Source organism: Sardina pilchardus, chromosome 16 (genome assembly GCF_963854185.1).
Source record: "Sardina pilchardus chromosome 16, fSarPil1.1, whole genome shotgun sequence".
Classification (NCBI taxonomy): domain Eukaryota; kingdom Metazoa; phylum Chordata; class Actinopteri; order Clupeiformes; family Clupeidae; genus Sardina; species Sardina pilchardus.
The window spans coordinates 12,923,788-12,948,945 of NC_085009.1; the positions used below are offsets into that span (position 1 = coordinate 12,923,788).

At 44.1% G+C, this 25,158-nt stretch overlaps 1 protein-coding gene across 5 annotated transcripts in view; it reads left to right on the top strand.

Annotated features, from left to right (window-relative positions):
- The first annotated feature begins 1,217 nt into the window (after positions 1–1,217).
- mark2b (MAP/microtubule affinity-regulating kinase 2b) overlaps positions 1,218–25,158 on the top strand; it is a 46,527-nt gene continuing 22,586 nt past the window's right edge. For 2 of the 5 annotated variants that reach the window (XM_062516190.1, XM_062516191.1), the window contains exons 1-7: positions 1,219–2,572; positions 16,366–16,536; positions 20,427–20,480; positions 21,054–21,102; positions 22,961–23,026; positions 23,120–23,190; positions 23,363–23,419. In XM_062516190.1, coding sequence (XP_062372174.1) covers positions 2,522–2,572; positions 16,366–16,536; positions 20,427–20,480; positions 21,054–21,102; positions 22,961–23,026; positions 23,120–23,190; positions 23,363–23,419 — 519 coding nt within the window. In that variant the 5' untranslated portion in view covers positions 1,219–2,521. Of the gene's footprint in view, positions 2,573–16,365; positions 16,537–20,426; positions 20,481–21,053; positions 21,103–22,960; positions 23,027–23,119; positions 23,191–23,362; positions 23,420–25,158 lie in introns of all 5 variants that reach the window. The other 3 variants (XM_062516188.1, XM_062516189.1, XM_062516192.1) reach the window with 3 other exon arrangements.

Genomic DNA, 25,158 nt, shown 5'->3' on the forward strand with positions numbered 1-25,158 from the left:
TTTTGCTGCAGAACCTGAAACCGCTTCTGGCTGCCTTGTCATACCTGACTTCTGCCATTCACTCACATGGCCACTCACTGTCAATGCACCCAACTGTTTTTTGTCATATCCACTTATGTACACTCTGAGAGGTAAACAGAAGCTTTACTGACTCAACAAGATAAAAAGATTAGACACAACTTTCTGATTGATCTGATGCTCACTCACAGAACATTATATTTTAAGAGTCCCCTTCTACCTTAAATACCTCATAGCCAACTGCTGTGGCATCTCGTAATGTCTACCACTTTGCGGTGCAATGCTCTTTGCCTCTAGCCTGAGAATACTCATACGACCTCTACAAATTTGGGATTTGATCTGCGCGTCTGGCCAAGAGGCCATTGAAGCCCATTTCCAGTGTGCCTAAAATACAGGCACGCAAATACAGTACAATCTCTAATCCGGCATGTATGTGTATTTCTTTTTGTATTTCCGAGCGCCGCTGGTTGGGCAGGCAGCTCACTGCTCTGGGTTGTGTGATTCACCTCACTGTGTGTCCACTGTGTGCTGTGTGTTCACTAATTCGGTTAAATTGGGTTAAATGCAGAGAACTGAATTTCCCTCACGGGATCAAAAAAGTATATATTCTATTCTATTCTTCTTTGGAATTGAGTAGGCCTACAACTGCATTTAAAACCTGGTTTACAAGATTGCTACACGTTTGAAACAATTTGGCTTTGACTTGAAACACGTTTAATTCCAATACATTTAATTTCACTGCAAGTTACGCCCTTGCTGGAAGTCATAAGTCAATAAACCTTTTTCCAGACCCAATTAATTGTGAAGGTCTGGGTGTTCCCAGGCTACTTTGCCTCCACATGCACCTTTTTTTTAAGTTGAATACAAAACTGACTAATCTCTCTCTTTCTTTTTCTGCTTGATCAGCCTACACAAAACAGAACATAGGCTTAGCCTACTTCTTCCACCTGCGTTTATGTGTCCACCTTTAGGCCTCTCTTGTGGATTGATTATGGCCTCTGCTGTAAGAGCTGTCAAAGGTGACATTGTAGCCTATATTATCACTGTTCAGTTTTGTGTCACCTGCAGCACCCCCCCCCCCCCCCCCCCCCCCCAGTGTCAGCACCAGGTTACCCATCATAGGACCATAACCAATGAAGCTTCCGGTAGCAGATCGGGTACCGACGACCGACACCGCCCCTCTCAGCTGTGCACAGGCGGCCATGTTGCCTCCCAGTGGTTGCTTCGTGCCTGCTTGCCTTTTGCTTGTTCCGGTATCTCGGTAGATTCCGTGTAGCTTACAGAATGCGTTGCTGCTGCTTGAACGCAGTAGCCGTTGCTTTCCATAGGCCTACTGTCCTCTACCAGTAAAGAGAGCAAGCTAGCCCATACATACACCTTTCGTGGCATGTAATGCTGGAGGATTTTACAACTTGATTTTTTTTCGGACGTATTTTAAGGACATCAGCTTCGTAACACGAGTGTTGAGTGTTCCAAGTGGTGCCGTCCTTATTTGAATCACGCACTCGGAAATAGAGGAGACGTCGCTGTTCATGGATATTTGAGTTTTCTGGACTGCTTATTAGCCAGTGCGCTTGCTGACCAGACGTTACCCCTCGGATTAGTAGCTAACGTTACCTAGCTAGCGCAATTCCACAGCAGACCACAATACTTGCTACGGTGCTAGCTTATCTACTTGGATGTAACGTGAACATTAGCTGACTAGCTGGCTGATTTTCTTGACCAAGCGGCTTATTTCCAGACGCAATTGTCCCTCACTTCAAACCAGGAAGAACATTTTTGTGCTAAATATTCACACCAGCAAACGTTAACGTTACCTCGTTAAAGTTATTTGCCAGGCAACGTTGACTATTCATTTTTCTGCAGCGAAGGTCGGTCGAGTTGGAACCGATTTAGACCGGCCTGATGTACTGAATCTACGGGCTTGATTTTGGACTGCCTCAACACTCACAAAGATCCGACATTTTAAACACCATTTTTCTCCTTTCTCTTTTTCCTTTTTAAAACCTCATGTGGTTGTCCAAATCAAGCGCAGTTGGTTTTATGAAGTGCAAGACCGTGACACGTTGATGTGTTTCCTTTGTTGGATTGCCAGTTGATGGTAACGTTAACGTTAACTAACGTTAATTTGGACTGGCTATCAGTACTGTAATCTATTTTCTGTTTGTCTATTTCGTAAATCAGCGCATGCAGTTGTCGGGATCAGCAAATCAGGACACTGACGATTAACCTTAGCGTGATTATAAATTCTGACGTTTGGAAAACTTTTGCAACCCAATTTTTCACCTCTGTTGACATGGACACGTACTTGTAATGTGGGATTCAACTTGTTGATCTTTGTCTGCGTGGCTAGCTTTCTAGCTAGCTTGCTAGCTCTTTGGACCTTTTTGATCCTTGGTCCTCGACCAAAAGGACAGTAATAACCTCTACTGCTAAATGTGTGTATGATTCTTAGACATTTTTCTTCATCCCCGGACCCCTTTTTGAAGATCCCTGACCAAAAATGTCATCCCGGCCTCCGTTACTGACTGTCATAGAAAACTCGTCAGGTCAGGTAAGTGGAGTCCTCAAGATAGTCTCTTGGCTAGCTGTGCATTGCTATCACTGTCATTGAGTTTTCTTGCATTCCATTACAAGCACCCTGGATAGCTATAACGTTAACGTGAGGCCTGTTGTGCATAGAGTGGGAATCCGAAAATATATGTTCAATGCAATTACACAGGGTTGTGTGAGTGTGGTTTGAGAATGTCTGTGGTGCTCACGCAATATTGCCATTTTGTGAAATTGAAGCAGCAACCTAACGTTAGCCAAGGTTAGCAGTGGCTAGGTAGCCCAACGTTAAAGTCAGTCATCTCATGCTTGGGGAAATCGAGCATTTCCAACCAAATATGTTCGTCCACAGTCAGTGGTATCATCCAATGAACATGGTTTGGATAATAGTGGTTAACATCCACAAGCCTGCTTGTAAAGCATTTGCTACGGTGCTTGTTATTCAGCTAACTCGTTATCTACGATAGTTAGCCATTGCACGGGCGATAATAATATACAAAACTAATAGAGAGCATCCCAACTGATTTCTTTGCTAGTGGTTGGCTGTGACCACCTAGCTCGCTAACATCAGGTACTTTATCTAGCTTTAGCTAACCATGTAGGTAAAGGGAACTCATTTGAAAGAAGATATACACTTTTTGTGACAATTTAGGAGAAGTATCGTTATGTCATTTCCTCTGTGTGAAAGATGCAGATACAAATGTTTTTCTTGTGTCGCAAAAAAATACAAAGCAAAGGGATTAAGTTTTCGTGAGCTAACCTCAGTGAAACAGACGTAAACGCCCCTTTGAGTGTGGGAGATCTTTGGTGATTCATAGTGTCACTCATTTGGCAAAGCCGTTTTGTAGGGAGACTAAGAACAGAGTCCCTTGGCACACCGGGTATATTTGACAACGCCAATGTGGCTTCTCCCTTATACATGGGGAGATGCAGCCTTACAGTTTAAGTACACAGAATTTAGCATGATCGTAGAATGATTGAGTTGCACTGTGAGATTAATACATATGAAGATGAATCGATTCATACCATTGCAAGATCATTTCATTTCAGTTCATAATTTCCTCGACCATGCAAAGGTGATGTGGTCCCTTCTCGTGAATGTCTCATTTGCGAGTGTAAGCAAATGTTGGCAAAGGAGCCACATTTATACACTAGGTTTGCAAGATAAGCATGGCAGGGTTGGTTTCAAGTTTCAGCACAGCTTGTAAAAAGTAGCTGGATGGATACTATGACAGAGAGGAACCGAGTGTTGACTGATTGAATGATGCTTTTCATAGTATTTCCAGAGAGTGGTGGTGTACTTTTATTTAAAGTAGTGTAGGTCATGTTAGTAATGGAATAAAATGTGGTCTTGTGGCATTCACCATGCATGCCCTTGTATTGTAACCACATGAAGGATGTTGTCTGAAACCAACTCTGGTACTGTTAATATGTTGACATATGATAATATGTGTTCCTGTTTACATACACACACACACACAAACACACACACACACACACACACATCCCACAGAGAGAGACTTGAGACCATGGGGTTGTCAACTTGGGTCAGACACAGATCTATAAATGACAGAGACTGTAGAGAGCGAAGACGTACAGGCTCGTTGCTGTGAGTTTTAGTCACATAGAAGTCAATCAGCCTAATATTTCATTATATTTAGGAATTTCTGTACATTTCAATCACTCATCTGGGATTCTGCTGCTGCCCAGACTTCACTCCCAACATCCCACTCCCTGTCATTATGACTGTATATTGTATGCTGCCACCGTCGGAGCTGCAGGAGCTGTTGGATCCTGCTCATCCTGTCTCAGCTTGCCTCATCTGCAGTTAGTGGAGATGAATATTGAATCTCCGGATAAGCTCCGATGCAAGATAATCTCCCAGAGAGATAGAGGCACGGGCAGATGGATTCAGAGTCAGATTCAGGTACATGTGCTGCTGATGGCGATTAGAGCGGGAGAGAGTGTGATGGGGGCCCAAGAAAGAGCATCTTCCTTATGTGCTGCAGTGTGCTCCCCTGCCGTTTTTGTTCAATAACTATATATTTATTTATAAATATTTTACTTCTATAATTTTGTCAGCTAAGAGAGCTCATCAAGAGCTATCAGGTGATATATATATATAACTCAATTTTGACCAAAATGTCACTTACGCCCCTTTGGTTCTCAGCCCTCAAAATAGCTCTTAACATTTACATTTACATTTTTCCATTTAGCAGATGCTTCTATCCAATGGCAGTGACTGTAAAAGGGCCATTGTCCCCAGAGCAATTCACAACATTTCAGGCCACTGCATGCTAAACAATACGTGTGAGGCAGGCTGGGAGTGTAGCAATAGTTTAGTAAAAGTTGATGTCTGTGGTGTGATATGATGTGACGCGATGGCCAGCGGAAAATGGTGGAAGCCGGGAATTGAACCCACAACTTTTCAGGCTACTGCATGCTAAACAACACGTGTGAGGCAGGCTGGGAGTGTAGCAATAGGTTAATAAAAGTTGATGTCTGTGATGTGTTATGATGCTATGGCCAGCGGTCAGCTGGGTCTAAAGCTTTCACCTGCGTGCAAGCCCTTCGTCTCCCGGCCACACGCACCACCAAGTGGGCCCTGTAGGTCTAGCCTACATGATGTCATCCCGTGATGGGACGGTGGCAAAATGAGCTGTGCCAGTGTGTGACGTCCGTGAACCGGTGAACGCGGCCAGTGTTGTTGAGATGCAGTTGAGACTACTCTTGAGACACCAGCGTGCTATTTCTTCAACACCCCTGTGACATTGCACAAGCCTGCTGATCACGCCAACATCCTGTCGTTTGGTTAGGACATAGTAATGAACTCCTACAACTCTGTTTTTTTTTCTATTGGAGTTGTCTGGCTCCGGTTCCTATGTTCAGGGAGCGTTAAGCAGTCCATAACCCACTCTCCTCATTGTGAAGTGTGCCTGGTCTGGCATCCTGGGCTGAAAAGGGCTTCAGGGGGTTTCCTGTCCATAGAGAAGCCGAATGGATTCGAATGGAGTCTATTTAGATGGAATACAGGGGGGGGGGGGGGAATCATAGGGTATCTCTGTGGTTTAGGGATGCAACGGTTTTCAATAATTTATTGAACCGTTCGGTTTGGCCTGTTCGGTTCAATAGACTCACCTAAACCGCAATATTTCGGTATACGCGACATTAAACTTTTTATTTAATACAAGGTTATTGCGCGCGCGTAGCCTGGGAGCGATAGAGAGGAGGGCTTAGGACCCGGGGGATGCGTTTTCTCTGACTGTTCAGCTTGCCTCTCGTCAACCTTGCAACAACCAATCAGAATTTTACTGAATTTCCCGAGAGCCAATAAGCGCGTTGAAATGCAAATGAAGGAGTCATGTGAGAAGAAACAAACTTCACCGGCGGCTGCATGATCATGGCGACATTTGAAGTAGCCCACGAACAAGACAAAAAGACCGTCAGTAAACAAAGCACAGTGTGCATTGCAAGCACTGCTTCACAACGATCACCTAATAAAGGTAACACATCCAACATGTCGGCCCACTTGCGCCTTCATCACCCGGCTGTAACCTTAAGTGGAGCAGCACGGAGAGTTAGTTTGCCACCGAAAACCCAACCATCCATTGCTGCAGCCTTTCGACAACAATATTCCTATAATTCCCAAAGACATAACGAATACGACGGCGTATTAGGGCCACGTATATATACTTTGTAAAGACGCAAATTTGCCACTTTAGAAGGTCGAAAATTTGCCACATTATAAAGTCTGTGTGTAACAGTGTAACCGGTGGTTTCTGCCCTGCGTTGATTGCTCGCTAGAGTAGCCTAAGAAAGCGTGACGCCGACACAGCTGAGTGTATTCTCTTTTTGATAGTTTACTGGAAAATATTGTAGGGATGGGAGGTTATAGGAGATGGGGAGGCTGACATGTCATTCCAAACTCGGGTCATTTATTTTCCTGACGTTGTACATGCTAGGCTACGGGCAGCGGGAGGTGTCCACTCGAAAAATAAACTCACTGCTAAATCAGTCAATCGCTCGTCCACTCGTCAATCACACAACTCTCTCGCACACACACGCACACACACACACACACACACACACGACAGGAGACACAGGGGAAACAGACACTTTGTGAAGTGGCAAATTTGCCACTTTCTTCTCGGAATATTGCCCCCCCCCCCCTGACAACAGGTTGCAATAATGTTCATTTCATTGTTCTAATATTTCTAATGCTGCACTGCACTTTTGTCTATGTTTACATTTTTTACGTTCATAAAAGAGGACAGGGCAGGCACTCCCAAATCAAATATCCATTTGAAACTACACATAATACTACCTCACCAATTATTTTGAGAAGATTTTCAGAATTGTTCACTACTTTTTTGAGGGTGTATAACAGTTAAGTATTTTCTTTAAATGTGTGAAGAACAGTGAGTTTATTAAATAAATAACTACACATTACTTTATGCTGCACTGCACTATGGATAACATTGCCTGTTTATGACAGAAGGCAATGATGGTGTTCTTTTCTTTTAATACATTTTTGTGATTCTGCTTCATCTGTGTCAGGCTATGCATTTAATATTTTCTCTGCAAGTGTAAGTAGAAGCACATTGTTGATTTGAAATAGAAAAGGCAAATATAGCCTCCTGTATGCTAGAGCCAAGATAATATTGATATATTGAAACCGAACCGTTACCGTGGCCCAAAAACCGTGATACAAACCGAACCGTGGCAAAACTGTACCGTTGCATCCCTACTGTGGTTACTAGATTATTCTGTGATTTTGAGAATTTGTCATTTTTTGTAGATTAAGAACTTGTTGTCAAAGTAAAGAAAAAAAGAGGGGGGGGGGGGGGGGTAACAGAAATCCATATCTTCAGGCATAAAAGATGTCAATTCCAAGTAGTCAGGCATGGAAGGGCCATCTATTTTCACGTGATTGACTTTGAGGCTTACATTTCCAACTGTTCCGGACAGTATTGGACCTTAGATTCAGAATGGACTGCCATATACCCCACTGGTCAATATTGTAACCCATACAGGAAATATCCTTTAGTCTTCCCAGTTAGACAACTTATCAAAGGCTTGTTAAAGTCCGCCAACCAAACCAATTTCCCTTTTGAGGAACTCTAACCTCCCACAGTTCCTTGTCAAGCCACTCCTCCCTTGTAAATGGATAAGGGCCGTGTCCTCTAAGCCTGCTGTGCATGCACCAATTGGGACGGTATATCTGTGTAGTCCCCCCGGCCGAGGGTGTTGAGTCGGTGGGTGTGTGTGTAGGGTGAGCACAATCGAGTGGGCGCTCTCCGCTCTCCGGATCTCTGACCTTCAGCCTCTCCAGCAGCAAGGCTCATAATTACACGGCGCTTTGCATTTTTTACAGACAGCACTATATCAAGATGTGACCAGACCACGTCATGCCACACCACAGCAGGAGCCTAAGTCCAGAGTTCTTCACCCCCCCCCCCCCACCTCTCTCCCTCGCTACAGTTTTCCTTACCCTCTCTCTGTCGCTCTCTCTAGGCTTCTCTCTCTCTCTCTATGATCTTTCTCTCTCTCTCTCTCTCTCTGGTCTTTCTCTCTCTCACTCATCCACCCAAATGAGTGGCCTCCTTCTGCATGTGGACTGGCCAGCCATTATTATTGTGTTGCCGTGTTGAAACAGGCATTTCCAGTTGAGCTGGGTGTGAAGTCATTGAGAGGGAGCGCCCTGGCTCACCTCTCCCTCTCTCTCCCTCCCTCTCTCTCTCTCCCTCCCTCTCTCTCTCTCTCCCTCTCTCCCTTTCTGTTTTCAACAGCTTGACGTCATTCAGGTGTTTGTTTATGATTGAGTGAGTCATGTTAACTGCACCGAGTCAGTGTCTAGCTTCTCCATTTTGTGCTCTGCCTTTGGACTGCTACTGAAAAGACATGGCAGGCTTTTCGTAGCCCATTTAAAATACAAAAGATAAGTGAAAATGTACAACGTACAAGTTGAGCAAAAGCTTGCTAGACATTAAATATAGAGAAGAGAGAATAATTCTTCAGTAGATCCCTCTGGCTCTCTCCCTACGAGGCACTGTGTTTCCAACATATTCGCTGTAAGACTAGGTTATAAATAGTTGAGCGTGTTTGCATGAGCGGGGGGGAGGGGGGGGGGTTGTGTGGGGAGTCGGGGTCACTGCAAGATTATGTTGACACTTCTTGCTGTCATCAAAGCATTTGAAGTCCTTCCCTGACTGTTTCTTGTGTTTTCCCTGTTTAGTGTTATCATAATCCATCCAACTGTCACACACAGATTTTCTCCTCGGTCTGTTTTTTCCCCCGCTGCACTTTTCTGTAAGAGAAGCTGGAACACTTTGTCTGCACCATCTCTCTGTTTTATCAGAGAATTGATGTATGTCTCGGTTGTGTTTTGTGTGTGTGTGTGTGTGTGTTAAGGTGCATGAACTCGGCCATGCAAGCATACATCTTCTCTCGCGCGGTAATGTCTGTCTTTGTGTCTGTTCTCATCGCAACTTTCAAGTGCTTTGAAATGATTGCAGTGGTATGTGTCGGAGGGAGAATTTATATGGTCTTTGCCATCCAAGTTTTATTTTATTTCAATGAAATGAGCTGTCACTGAGGAAGGCAAATTGATATGAGCTTTATTTGTGGGCTGTTGACAGTTTTCTGACACAGGAAGAGAGAGAGGGAGAGGGGGAGAGACAGGACGTCCAGCTGCTGCCTATTTGTGTCCTTGGCTGTTGCCGTGCTCAGTTGGAAATAGACGCAGCGTGATATTTATACCCAGATCCATTACCTGCAGGTTCCTTTATTTATCCCGTCTTCTCTTAGGTGTCTCCTTCCCTTTGTCCACGCTTTCTTTCTTTCTTTCTTTCTTTCTTTCTCACTCTCTTTCCCTCATACGTTCTTTTCTCTCTCTCTCTCTCTCCCTCTTTCTTTCTTTCCCTCACTTAATCTTGCCTTGTGCTGCTTACTTTCTGTCACAAACTGTGACCCTCTGGTACACCAGTGTGTTAGGCCAGTGTTGGGGTCCATATTAAACCGTACCCCTCTCTGGGTCTTGGGAGTAGTGCAGTGGCATCGGACATCAGATGCCTGGCTGTGACAATGTCGAGCCAATCAGTCAGTTGTGGTTTCAGTTTGCGGCTTTGTGAATGGGTGTGTGTGTGAAAGTGCGCTGGTTTCTCATAGTGACGAGGCATAAGGGAACTGGCAGTGAGGTGTGTTTGTTTTTTTTTCTTTTCTCATTAATATTGTTTTAACCCATTGCCTGTTCCCAAGGCCTAGTGTGTAGTTTCCCACGATGACTATTGCTTCCTGGTTTCAGAACTGATTGTGTATACTAGTGTTAACTAACCACATCCAATACAGGCTGTATTAAACCAGCAGCAGTGATACATTTAGCTAACAAATGGCAAAGCTTGAGAATAAGGAAGTATAGGCTAGTGAGGTAAGACGATTGGGCCTTATCATGTCAGTTACACACACCAACCTTGAGAAAGTGTGTGTGTGTGTGTGTGTGTGTGTGTGTGTGTGTGTGTGTGTGTGTGTGTGTGTGTGTGTGTGTGTGTGTGTGTGTGTGTGTGTGTGTGTGTGTGTGTGTGTGTGTGTGTGTGTGTGTGTGTGTGTGTGTGTGTGTGTGTGTGTGTGTGTGTGTGTGTGTGTGTGGGCTTATTTGAACTCAGAATAGTGTCCAAATACAGTGGCCGTGAGTTAAGTCATGAGGCTTCCCAAGTCTAATTTTAGCCTCTAGAAGGACCTATGTAAGGGTGTGTCTGTTAACCCCTTTTCATGGTTCTGTTTGTGCCTTAATGGGTGCCGTATTTCAGTCTGCGTCACGGTATTGGAACAGATATTAAATAAATGTTTTTTTTTCTCTCTGCTTTTTTTTCTCGATTTTATTTTAGTTGTTCCCTACAGACTTGTATGCAAACAGCTTCAAAGCTCCTGACATGAGCATAAAAGAGAAGGAAATCTGCGGTATATTTTCAGACTTGTTAACAACCTCAATGTTTTTTCACCATCCACTTCAGTTTTTATCTGGAATGACTGCAAAAGACAAAGCTTAAGAACCAGTCAGAATGTGAAGTCGTTAAAGTAAGACCCTTTTGTTGTTTGGAGTCTTTTAACCGCACTGCCAGAGGGGAGAAAAAAACCTCATTATCAAATCTTGAAGTTTCAGCATGACCAACGGTGCGATGCTGTAGCGCTTGCTGAAACAGCCCTGACTGCATCTCAGGTGAACGAAAGCTGACTGTACACAGCCAATTTGAGTCTTGTGTTACTGCTGTATAACGCAGCATTAGGTAGAAGTGGATGATTCATCACAATGTGTTTGGGATTTAGCTGGGTAAGGTGTAGTTATTTGATAGTTCAGTTGCACCCGTCCGAACCACACAGAGAAATGCCTGCAGAAAGGGAGAGCGAGAAAGAGAGAGTGAGCGAGCGTGCAACAGAGATAAGGATAAAAATGTTAAAGAGTTGAATGGAGTGAGGACAATACCATCCAGCGACAGATCTCCATGGCAACATAGCCATCACGACTTTGTCAGCATACCAGGTCCTACATTACGACATGCTCCTTCTTAAAGGGAGAGGGTGGAGAGCACCAGAAAAGATCAGAACTAATTGCAGTTGAAACAGGGGCAGGCCTTGTCTGGTCCTGTGTTTTTACCCGAGGGTGATTAGCCCTGGTGCAAAATGTAAGCCTAGCAGGGAAGCTTTCACAACGAGGACGCACACACACACACCGGTAACACAGACATACACTCCCAAGTAGAGAGAGAAATTGAAGGGGACACTCACACACTCACACACTCACACACACACACACACACACACACACACACACACACACACACACACACACACACACACACACACACACACACACAGGCAACACCGACATACACTCCCAAGTAGAGAGAGAAATTGAAGGACACACACACACACACACACACACACACACTCCCACACACAGGCAACACCGACATACACTCCCAAGTAGAGAGAGAAATTGAAGGACACACACACACACACACACACACACACACTCCCAAGTAGAGAGAGAAATTGAAGGGCACACACACACAGAGGCAACACAGGCAACGCATAGACATATGCTAGATGTATACTCGACGCGCGACAATGTGATGTCAAACTCATCTCATTAGCTAGCTGCACACACCTTAAAGACTAGATGGTAATGTCCCCCAGTTGTGAAGAGCAGCGAGCTAAGTCTGAAATATCATCATAGAAGCTAGTTGCTACTGCCATTAGCGTCAATGGATACCCTGCCTCTGTTCAGGAGAATACTGCAAATAGTGTCGCGACCACCACGCGCAAGTATACATGGTTACAACGTTCCCCGTGACGTCACATTGTCGCACGACAAGTCAGGTGTGTGGACTGTACCGGGACCTATACACTCCCAACACACAGACATACGCTACCAAGTCAAGAGAGAAATTGGCACGGTGGGGGGGGGGATCTGAATATGCCTGTCAGGTAATGATCAGTGATGAGATGTCAAGCTTTGAACAGTGAAGATATCATCTACTACCTCATCCTCTCTCTCTCTCTCTCTCTGAGGCTGAGCGCTTGTCACGTGTGTAGAATGTGCGTGTGAAAGGGAGTCATCCACCCACACCAACCTGGTAAATGTTTAAAACTCTGGTGTTAAGGCTCATCAACAGAGGCGGTGGATGGATGCGTACACTGTAGTGTGTCTGTGTGTGTGTGTGTGTGTGTGTGTGTGTGTGTGTGTGTGTGTGTTCTGATGGGCTGCATGTAGTTCCCCAGCGAGGGCAGCTTTTTAATTGCAGCGATGCATGCAGAGAGTTGCGCAAATCATACACGTCCCTGCACTTTTTGCAAATTGGCACGGGCACTGATGGCCCCACCACCCTTGAAAAAGCACCAGTGCACACTCAAACGCTCACACACACACACACACACACACACACACACATTGTGTACACACACACACACACACACATATTGTACACACACAAACACCCTGGGCCAGACTAGTGATGCTGCAAAAATGTGTGATTTCACACTTCAGTATTTTACCCCTCATGTGGTCATTTTGCTATCTCAGATGTTGATGTGTGAAGCTATGGGCAGGTGTGTGTGTGTCGTGTGTGAGTCTGGCTGTATGAGAGAATGGCCCTTTCCCGAAACTAGTTACTTCGCCCTCTCCCTAGCCACTTGGACTCTGTTTGCGGTATTCTCGTGGAGGGTCTGCCATATAAAGGGCCATTCGAAACCTACTGTGTGTGTTATAAACCCTATGATGCTGCGTGAACACCGACGCCTCCATGTCGAAGATGTGCATCGAGTAATATGGCATGCGAGGTCACATATGGGAGTTCCGTATGAGCAAACCTGTAAACAAATCTGTTGGGTTAGGCGACGTCAGAACCTGTTTCCGCTAGGCAGAGTGAAGTTTGTCCCAAAGCTGAAGTTGAGTGTGGTATTACACACTACACACTAATTACTTCATCAGTCTTCATTTAGCTGTGAGAGTGGTTCCCACCGGAGAGCACACGGTTATCGAGAGGCAGAGGTAGGGGGAGTGGCTAGCAGAGGTAGGGGGAGTGGCTAGGGACTAGTTTCGGACAGGCCCAGTGATGGAGGGGGAACCAACTGTACTGATGATGTAATCCTACACGTCTGTTTGCTTGTCAGTTGTGCTGGCCAGCCACTGATGTGTTTCTCCTTCCCAGTCTTTAACAGCAAACACCAAAATAAGTGTGCGCATACACACACACACACACGGAGAGAGAGAGAGACACAGACACAGAATGGGGATTGGCACACAGGCCAGTGATATTATAGCACATACTCTGAGGAAGTGAATTGGGATGATGCAGCATCGAACTGCATAAACCGAGAACTGGTTAACTCGCTTTGTGAACGCTCATGTTCACCGTTGTGCCTGTGCAGTACTTACTTACTTAAACATGTGTGGACTGACGTCAGTCAGAAAGTGTACAACTCTGAACTTTGATCAAGGCTGCCTTTTTAAAAGGCAGCATTCTTCCAGAACAGTTGTGGTGTTTGTGGTGTGGTCAGTATTTAAATACAGTACAGCCGCCCATGCGCCTTTAGTTTAGTTCCTCTGTCTGCGCTCTCTGTGGCTCACGTTGCTTGAAGGAGGAACTACGTTTTGGACCACATTCACCCTTCCTCTGTGCTCGTGTGATCTGTAATGCAGTGATGGGAACTTGTTTGGTTTTCGGTCCCGGTGTGCGATGGTTCGTTTAGCAGGCCTGGAATGATCGAATGAACCATGTAGCGTAATGTCTGTGTGTGTGTGTGTGTGTGTGTGTGTGTGTGTGTGTGTGTGCCATGCTGTAGGACCAGATGGCAGTGGCTGGTCAGATTTTAATCTGGTCTAATCTGTGTGTATAACAGCTGTGTTAGAGGGCAGTTTAATATGTTGAATTGGGTGGATTGGAATTCTAGAATGTGAAATTGGGATTGCGCTTTAAGTTAATTGACAGATTAGGGGATTTCTGCACCGTCCAGAGGCATCCCTCGGCCTAATGAACGATTATAGCATTAGCGTCTTTCCTGTTGAGGTTTGGTTAGTGGAGCGGTGCGGTGCGTTGCCTAGCCTAGCGCCTCTCCGCTCGTGTCTCTGTGTGTGGCTGACTGGCTGGCTGGCTGACTGACTTTGGATGTTGTGTATCGGGTCTCTCTCTGGAGCCTGGAGTCTGCCCCCAACCGCCACCCCCCCCCCACCCCCCACCCCCACCCCTCACGCTCCCCGCTGGCCCCCGAGCACCCTCACCTGTCTGCTAAGATCACACATGCAGACAGCAGCTACACACAAATGCTGCGGAGCTGTAGACACTTACTCACTTTGACACCAAGAGAACACACGGCCACACCGAGCCTTCATATGTATGCACACACACACACACACACAAACAGGAGTTGGTTGTATCAGAGAGGTCTGTTGAGGAGATCTGATCTAATGTTTTGTTAGTGAGTGTGGTGTAATGCAAAACGGACCAGAAATGGAGGATATTTTGCCATGATTTGTTTGTATTTGAATCCATTGTAGGCTTGAATGCAAATTGTTGGTATTACTGTTCTGGTGAGGTAGCTAGATATGTCACTGAATGGCTGGTTTGTTTGCCAATTAATTGAAGGGTCTAGACTCATGACATGAATGACCTCTAGGGATGGACCATATTGTGTCGTTATTATTGTGATTCCTCCCCATGAAGGGAATGTGCCGTATGATATTAATGATCTAGGTGATGACATGTTTATAAGTGCTGCAAGATGGGCAGCTCACACATAGAATGAGAGCAAAGATGACTGAATGAGGAGGTCAAACTGTAGACGAGGAAGTAGAGTTCTTTGCTGATGTCGGTCAGGATCAAGTTTGACTTTTTTTTGTGTTTGAAAGGCTCTCAAGACTGTAAGATGGCATTACTTGAGGTTGAGAGAACTCTGGTGAAGAGCACCGTTTTCACATCATCATTCATATCTCCATCGGCAAATATATTGTGACGTATCGTGATCTAGTTTTAAATCTGTGTCGCCCATTCCTAATGACCTCTTGTGTTCCTGATTGTTGAAAGTAAACATGGGAAGTAAACAGTGGTAGTAAAGAGGCTCGTTGTTGGAGTTGATACTAGCCGAACACAATAATGTAAGCAAACTAATTTACATCAGTTAGCCTATGTCCTGAAATCTCAAGAAGTGTTTTTCCCCATATTATGTGCCGCCTACCCTACATTCTGTATAACGAAGCAAGTAATACACTTCAGATCAAAACACAACTGTCCAAATTTCTAGTACCTGCCCTGTTGGCCAGAGTGGAGCACTGGGCCCAAGAAGTATGAATCTTTGGACTGACTGCAAAAGTCATCTGAGGAAAAAGTTATCTTAAAGTGTCAGATTAGTAGTTACAGAAAGATTTGTGCTAGAATTCCCTTCATGTTTGTTGTTGGGGCCATAAGAAAAGGAGCAAAAGCTTTAGAGAAGCTATAGCTTACATAGATTGGTAACTTTTTGTTAATGCCATTTCATGCTCACTTCTGTATACAGTTTGTGAGTGAGCGAGATGACTGGACACTGATTATTATCAATATTCATGATGTTTTTCCCATTGTAGAATATATTAACACCTAGTGCATATTTGAAAGCACATCCTCTATCTAGTCTGACTATCCTATCTATTTACATCTGTGTAAATATACAGTCTAGCATCTGTGGAGATCTAATGTCTAGCATCTATGATGCATGTACCCCACCCGGTTCCTTCCAAATTTGCAGTGTCTGTGTACTGCAGATGCTTGATAGCGTCTTTGTTTTTGTTAGCGTTTTGTTTTTTACATGTAAGGCATTTTGATGACTTTGATGGTGCATTGAAATTTGAGCACATTTGTGTCCATGGACGCAAGTGCTGCCAGTACGGCTTGGCATAGCCGTGTGGAGAGAATAGAATACTACATGGGGAAGGATGTTTACACATGGGACATCTTCGCTTCGCAGACAGGAACATAAAGCTCTAGCTGTTTGCATGATGTTCATTCTTGGCGTCAAGTCTGAAACAGATACGATATATTTGTATATAATTATTCAATCTTAAATGACCATTATGATTAAGTCAGACAATGTAGTTGCGTCAGGCCTTTCTGTGCGTTGAATGGAGAAATCTGCAAGACCAAAAGTGTTCCCTCTGTCATTGTTTGCAGAGCGGTTCTGGACAGTACAAATGCTCTAGCTGTGCGATGCTTGTGTTCTACCTCGATCCTCACGGTCTCTCCTCTGCGTCTCTGTTCCCCTCTCCGACAGACACACACGGACTCCAAGGGAGGAGGCCGCCCCAGCATGCCGCGCTGCCGGAACTCTGTTGCCACATCAGCAGATGACCCACATATCGGCAACTACCGGCTGCTCAAGACCATCGGCAAGGGCAACTTCGCCAAGGTCAAGCTAGCCCGGCACGTCCTGACGGGGAAGGAGGTGAGCACTCGCCTGCACACATCGCCGGGGCAACCGTCTGTCCTCTGTTCCATCTCTCAGCATCACTGGTCTAAAAGTTCTGTCCCTGATGTTACTGTTTGATAAAGATGCTGAAGTAGTCCCTTGGTTTTTCTTTCCACCATGTTCAGTTGTTTGAATCAGGTCGGTCTTGACATGAACTGTCCATGGCCGATCACATGAGGAATATGAGTTGGGCCACGTTGTATTGATCCCTTTTCCCATGTCTGCTAAACGGTTAAACTGCCCCATTAAGGGTCATTGAGATGAGGCCTGGGTGATGCATTAGCACCTCTTATTACAGTGGGCAATTCATTGATGGCAATTAGAAAATCGTCTGACAGTTAGAAAGTCGAGTTTGCTGGAGACACCCCAAATTCAAGGTTGAATGCAAGGTCACATGAACAAACCTCAAGCATGCTTCTCTCCTCAGACGCAGCCAATCATGTCCTACTGTATGCTTTGCTGTTTGGATGTCACTTGTGGTGCATTGCATAATCATTTATCAGCTGTATTGCTCAATCGCACTCTCCACATGTTGTAAAACAACATAAGCAGCGTACCGTAGAACGAGAATGAGAAGAAGAGTGCAGGAAAGAAATTGTGAACGTTAAACGTTAAAATTGATCATTACAGTTCTATAACAGGACTGCAGATTTGACCAAGACCAGCACGCAGGCCTCCATAGAAAGACAGTAGTGCCCCTTCAGTAGTGGACCAAATACTGATTGGTTGGATTTGTTTACGGCTCAGTCTGGGCTTCAGTGTCAGGACTGTGTACAAATATTTTTTTTTTTCTTTCTTTCTTTTTTCTATACACTCAACAGACAGCTAGAGGATCATTGAGAGGACCATCGATATGAGAACTATTGCTATTACCTGTAATGACCAGCTCTTAGATGCATTCATTTTAGTCTCGGAGTTCATCAGTTTTGAGACATAAATACCTTAAACCTGGGCCACACCAGGTGGGCAACTGAAGTGCTCAGTTTGTGTAGTGTACAAATAGTTTCAGAAGATTGTGCATTTTTTCAGATGTATGGTCCGCCATCACGTCTGGTGTAGCCAGTTCCATTGATGATAGTGGAAGGCTGAAAGCTAATTGTTGCAGTAAATGCAACACCAACGGAACGCTTCAGTTCCGCGCGGTGTAGCCTTCCTGCTACATCTGTACTTTTAAGTGACCAAAGCACACATTTTGGTTATGCATCCTCTAGCCCGGTGATCTATGTTTAACTCTTGATTCCATCACGTGGCCTACTGGCCTCGAGACACACTAGTTCAGCTGACCACTGACCTGTGCCTCCTCCAAGCCTCGCAGCATCGAGCGCCAGGTCGGTCAGTAGGCTAATCTCGTTAATCCTCGCGGTGTGCACTGATGGCTCCACAAGTTAAACATCTAACTGGTTTAGCGAGCGGAGGCTAATGTCTCACATATGTCTATCCGGAGTCTGTTGAGTCAACATTGTAAAGGATGAGGGATGAAGTAGGTCTGGTGAGGTGTTTGGAGGTCGGGGGAATGGCCCCTTTGACCGCACCTTGCTGTGAGGCTACCCGGTGATTGTTACACGGCCCAGTAAATGAAGGAAAGGGGGCAGTTGACCACACCTGCTGATCTCGCTCTTAAGGCCGGGTCGAACCAACCCGATAATCGGCCGTCGGGCGGTCGGGGACTCAAGTCTGTTTGGTGTGTCTTGTGCCGTCGCCAGTCGGCCTTCAGCGTCGGGGTTAATTTTGGCCAGTTTTGGCCGACTTGACATGTAGAGTAGACTTGACCAGCTGCGGTGATGCTGAAGAATTTATTTGTTGTCAGAGTGATTTGGTGATTGGTGTTGGCTGACCACCTAAATATCTCACGTGGCTTGACGGCACAATGACCAATCACATGCAGGGATGAGCAATATTTATGATATGTATTTAAAAAGTGCATTTCAAATACAAAATAGTATTTTGTCATTTGTATTTTATTATGAAGGGTCAAAGTAACAATGATTAAATATAAAGTAAATTACAAAGTAAAATGTCATGTAAGTCATATCACCAAGTATCAAATTTAAATATATCAACGATTATTAAATGTAATCTAATTTAAAGTTTAAATCAATGTCATTTGAATTTTGAATTACATTAAACTTTAAATCAATTGAATAAGAAGTTGAATTAATTTGAAGTCATACATTACATTTACATTTCCCTGTTGTTCTCATTTTGAATGAGACTTAAAATTTCAGCCTCATGCAATTCCGTGCGCCACCATTTAATTCGAACGCCTTTACTTCAAACTTTGGACTTTGGTACTTCAAGGTTGTACTGTCACCTGTCAATCATGCTATGTCCCCCGCCCCCCGCCCATCCACTGAATCTGAGTTGATTTATCAGGTCTTTAGGAAGACTCACTCACTCCGGGCGAAATTACCCTCCTCAAATTATCACCACGTTGTACACTGTACACAGAGGTGGGAGTAACAAAAAAAACAAATCAATGGCGGTGGCTCCGGAGGTCGTAACTGGAAATATTAAATGTGAATAAAGGTTTCTTGACCACTTTTAATGGCTTATTTTGATACGGTTTATTGTTTATATGCTAAACAAATGTGTTCAGGTCACACTATCATTGAAGGTTAGCTTGTTAGCTTGTTAGCTTGTTGACCCATTATAACCAATTGAAAACACATAGCAAGCTAGGCGACTAGATAGTTAGCACGCTGATATGAACTGTGGTGTTTCTGTTATTATGAATTGTTGTCAACATGAAAACATTCAAACGGATTTTTGTGTGTATGCCACTTGAACATACTTGGGCTAAATAAACCCCTGAATGTAATCTGAAGCACTGGACTGTCTAGCTAACTAAACACTAAGCTAACCACTAACCACTAAGCTAACCTGTTGACCACTGAGCCGAAACGCTAGGTGTGTGACAACTGGACAACACCCCCTGGGTGAAATTTTAGCAGGCGTATTTCGCGCAAAGACAGTAGAAGATCTCGCATGGTGACATGCTCTGTGGAAACCCAGCGTCAGACGAAGGACGAAGGCTCTAGTGATGGTGATGAAGTGGGGGAAACTATTACTAAAGAACTGATAAATCGACTCAGATTCAGTGGATGGGCGGGGGGCGGGGGACATAGCATGATTGACAGGTGACAGTACAACCTTGAAGTACCAAAGTCTGAAGTAAAGGCGTTCGAATTAAATGGTGGCGCACGGAATTGCATGAGGATGAAATGTTAAGTCTTATTCAAAATGAGAAGAACAGGCAAATGTAAATGTGATGTATGACTTCAAATTAATTCAACTTCTTATTCAATTGATTTAAAGTTTAATGTAATTCAAAATTCAAATGACATTGATTTAAACTCTAAATTAGATTACATTTAATAATCGTTGATATATTTAAATTTGATACTTGGTGATATGACTTACATGACATTTTACTTTGTAATTTACTTTATATTTAATTATTGTTACTTTGACCCTTCATATTTTATTGGGTTGAAGAAAATGGCCTTGTATTTTGTATCAAAATGCTTTATAGGTGTGCATTTTTGTAGTTAAAAATATTGCCAAATATTTCTAGTAAAACCAATACTTTTGGTGATGCGATGACATCATCAAAGTGCAAAACAGTGCCTCTGACAGGTGCTCACACGGATTAGAACATTGAGATTCAGGAAGATGATCCAGTGCAAGATGGGTAACGTGTAGGTTGCTCACGCACACAATACACCCCTGGGGTGGACTACTAAGTTGGGCCATACATGAAATGCAACTGTGTCTTCATAAACTAGGAGTCCCTTCCTCTTGAAATTCAGAAGAAGTGTTAATATATTCTTTAAAAAAGACATTCAAATCATACTTTGTTATTTCAGGTGGCAGTAAAAATCATAGATAAGACACAACTGAACTCTTCCAGTCTCCAAAAAGTAAGTTCTTCCCTCTTATTTTGCGCACCCTGCTTTTCCTTCTCCTCTCTCTTTCTTTCTTTCTTTTTTTCCCTCTCTCTCTCTCTCTCTCTCTCTCTCTCTCTATCTCTACACACGCTCACACACACACAAACTGATGTAACCCACTATTTTTGTCTTTAAAGCTGGGGATCAGGGGCCATAATTGCAGGAAATGTGAAATTTTGCTTTTTTGTATGTCAGCAATCATTTTTCTGCAATCAAAGAACAGCTACTGACACACACACACACACACACACACACACACACACACACACACAGTCACACACACGTTTGCATCTGCTAGGTCACATAAGCATGCAGGTATTCATATTTTGGTAACATCCCAAATGTACACTCTGCATTTCAAAAACAAACCTTTGTCTCCTTCCCAGTGTGATGTAATGTTGTCTCTGATGTGGATTGAGTTTGAGTTTGCAGATGGGTCAGGTTCACGTCCTCATCTTTGGTTTTCTCCCCCCCTCATCCCTATCCCCATTTTTATTCCTCTCTCTCTCTCTCTCTCTCTCTCTCTCTCTCTCTCTCTGTCGCCAGCTCTTCCGGGAAGTGAGAATCATGAAAGTCCTGAATCACCCAAATATTGGTGAGTGGGATGTTATTTGCACAGTTTTAAGATCTGCTTCATACATGCCCTTTTGTAATATGTTGCCTTCCTTGAGAATTACGTTGGGCTGGAGAGACAAAGAGAATGATTTCTTTGAGGCTATAGCTAGGCTTGGGTCAGGAAATGATGATTAGGCATATCCCGACAACTTGGCATTCCTGCTAAACTGTTTGGGGAGCATGGGGTTCCATTTGCGTGTGATATGAGCAGGCCCGTGCCCATGTGTATGTGATTGTATATTTTTCTTGATGTGTCGTTTCCGGCCATGCTTGTATTATCTTTTGTATAAGCTGTATATCAGCTGTGACTGAAGTGCGTCATAGCCTCTAACGAAGACTGAGGTCCAGGCTGGACTTTGAAGTGGCCTGAAAGTGCATCTTTCAAAAAGAGTGAACATAATCAGTAATATCTTGTCTTGTTGACTTTTGTTGCCAAGAACTGATGGTGAATGTGTTGTTTATTAATAGTTAAATATAAATGTTTTTACAAAATAATGGACTGATTTTTTTGAAAACTGAAATTAATTGTATCGCAAAACTGAAATTGTCAACTGCGTAGAAGCTGTAAAGAGTTTTTGATTGTATCAATAAAGATTTATGTGCGGTCTGTGGAAAGAAGCAACAAACTAAACACAAACTAAATGCATTTTTATCAAAATGTAGGCGTCTTTTTGATAGGCAGACTGATAAAGTACTTGTCAAAATGGAACTAAGAAAATGAAAGTGTGTCTGTGTCATTCATTCACAGTAGTCCTAACTACCCTGTCTATGGAAAAAAAAATGAATGAATTGCATAGTGAGGGATTTTTTTCCTAACCATTGCTAACTTTGCTAAGTCATCATCCCCTCCTTATTGCAACTGTAAGTTGGCCAGACTCCGCTAAACCCAGACATGTCACTGCTGCACCCTTCCATGGTGAGTGTGGATAACAAATCTCTCTGTCAACTGAAATTAGCTGACTGCACTCATCAGTTAACTCCTCCAGCTAGAGCGTTGCAAGACCTGCCCATCAAGCTTTTCACAACAAAACCTCTCCTCCACTTCCTCTCCTCCCTCTCCTTGCATCACCACCCAGCCCCATCACCTGCATTGTCTAGTGGGGCGGTGAACCAGTAGTGGCTAAATAACCTGGCTTACGTGCAGTAGCCGCAAATGGGGGAAAAAAAAAAAGTCACCGGTTTGTTTGAGCAAGGCCGTTTAACCCCAAGTTGCTCCAGGTAGACTAGCCCTGCAATTGTTATCTGTAAAAAAAAAGTGTCAGCTAAATGCATAAATGGGTGGGGGGGATAAAGAAAGTTAACACGAGCGCCTAGAAGAGCCAGTGTCTGGCGTTGGGCCTGTCTTGGGCCTCTGATTGCGTGCCGAGGCCCTCGCTCAGACTCTTCAGAAGGGAAGTGTTCTGTAGCGATGCCCAGGTTTTTCAGAGAGCCTGGCTGACACAAGTCCTCAGGGACTCGTGTCCACGTTCACATATGCCATCTCTGCCGAGCCCGTTTCAAACACAACTGTTACAGTAACTTTAAGTGACTGAGCTGGGGCTGTGTAATAATCTAAAAATATATCCGGAAAAATGCAGTTTTATGCCTCATTACTTTGTTATGAACAGGAGAGGCTGAATTGGCCGTTTCAGTGTCTGAGACTTGACAGCTTGACTAGAAGCAGAAACAGAAGCTTGCTGCTAGCTGCTTCTGAAGTTTCTAACATCTTGAATTGATCTCTCTTGGTCTCTCTCTCTCTGTCTCCGTCTCTGTCTCTCTCTCTCTCTCTCTCCGTCTCTGTCTCTCTCTCTCTCTCTCTCTCTCTCTTTGCCCCTGTCTTGACACTATTCTTTCCGCAGTGAAATTATTTGAGGTGATTGAGACAGAGAAGACTCTGTATTTGGTGATGGAGTACGCCAGTGGAGGTGGGTTATTTTCCCCAGCTGAATATTTTTTTTTTTTTTTTCATAGTTCGTGTCCTCATGTCCCCTGATTTTTCCATGTCCTCCCTGTTTCAGGTGAGGTATTTGATTACCTTGTTGCTCATGGGCGGATGAAGGAGAAGGAGGCCCGTGCCAAATTCAGACAGGTGTGTGCAGATGTTTACTTGTATGATTATAGCACCCAGGTGGGGATCAGAGGGTACTTTGTTACTCTCTGCTCTTGTGCTTGTGCATCATTTATGTGTACATCATTATTTTATTAATGGACTACTTCACTGTCTGTCTTACTTTCCATTTTTCCCTTTTGTGTCTTTGCAGATTGTCTCAGCAGTTCAGTACTGCCATCAAAAGTGCATTGTACACAGGGACCTAAAGGTAAGTGCCCTTATTGTGCCAACCACTCTATGTATGTGTGTGTGTGTGTGTGTGTGTGTGTGCGTGTGTGCGCACGTGTTTTCATGTAGGCATTTGTTGTGTTTGTTCAGGGCCTGGCCCAGGGTTTGTTTGTTTGTGCAAAATCTGTTTGGAAAAGTGAAAGTCCCCGTTAGGATTTTATCTCCGTTCACTTTCGCCTCTTTCTCGCATTCGGTCGGACACACGATGATCCTCAGTGACCACCGTTCTGTCTGACTCTGGCGGATCTCCATATTAGGCCGGAGGAGATGTTGTTTTTACTTCCTGTAATGGCTTGCACATGCCACCTCAGCTAAAATAAGATCTTATCTGTAGCACTTGTGTCCTCAGTGCTACATAATCACACAAGCCCTCCCCCATCCTCTCCGGCTCCAGAGGACGGCTCAGCCGGCTCTAACAGTCACGACCATAACCATCACGAATGCCACCACCCCCCCATGTCCCCGCAGAGTGGATGGGGTTTTATGGCTTTATTGCTTTTGGTCTTTCTCCTTCTGAACCCTTTATCAGAAAGTGTTGAAAGGCTTGAAATTGAGCTTTATGTTTGACCAGACATACACATTGTGCTGAGCTGAGAAGCCAAGGCCAGAACTGCTATCAGTTCTCGGCCTCCTTAAACCCTTTAAAATAGACCTACCAAAGGTATCAAACTGTTGGCCGCAGACAAGTACCAGAATTACAAACAAACTTGTACACACACAGACAGACACACAGACAGACACACACACACACACTTGAATAGCCTAGACATTTGTTCAATGAGACTATACTATTGATTCTCATTTTCTCAACAGCAAAAACCTTACCTATTTTTATGGCAAATGTTAAATTCCTTGGCTCAGAATACACAACACAGTTGTGTGGTTGTTTGAGCCTTAAAAATACAGATCTCCCTGATTGCATAGAAAGCAAACGTTTGCTTTCAGATTTCATGCATATAGTGGTATGTTCTTTATACTTGTACTATGATATGTTTAAAAAGATAGAAATATCACAGTGAGGTCTGGTTTGTTTTGTGTGTATTAAGCCATGAATGGGTTGTAGTTACTTTCAGAAAGCTCATGGATTTAAACTCGATATACCTTTAAGGAAAAAAAATACAGGATACAATCAGTGATGTATTTCAGCTCTTTGGAAATGGCCGAGCAATCATTAAATTCTTCACAAACATAGCAACTTTCCCCTGCTTCGTATGAAATGGTGGCATTTTCTGTCATACTACTGGGCGTGAAATAAGTCAGTCGTGGAAGTATATCATTTTGTATATCATCATCAGCCAACTGCTCCTGTCAGGCTGTGAAGAGACATTAGTCATAAGGTGTGCTCTCATGACTGATTGGGATTTTCCTGTTGCCACAGCCCTTAGAGCTCTCTCGGGACTGTTTGTTTAGCTAAAGTCCATCGAAAGCAACGCCATAAAGCAGAGATGGTGCCGTTTCTCTTTCGCTCTTTGTTTATTATTTGTTTACGACATCCGTGCTCACCATGTGATTCAACAAAGCAGGCTGTGAGGGCCTGTGGTGGGGATGGACAGTGAGGGCTTACCGGGGCTCCCCCTCTAGGGGACCTCTGGTCTCCTGATGTCTGTGGTGATCAATACAGTGTTTCGGAGCGCTGGATAGTCCCCGTTCAGAGTCAGAGTCAGATGGCTTTGCTCGGTGTTAGTGAGCTGGTGAGTGACGTGGAGCGCTCCTCTTGTT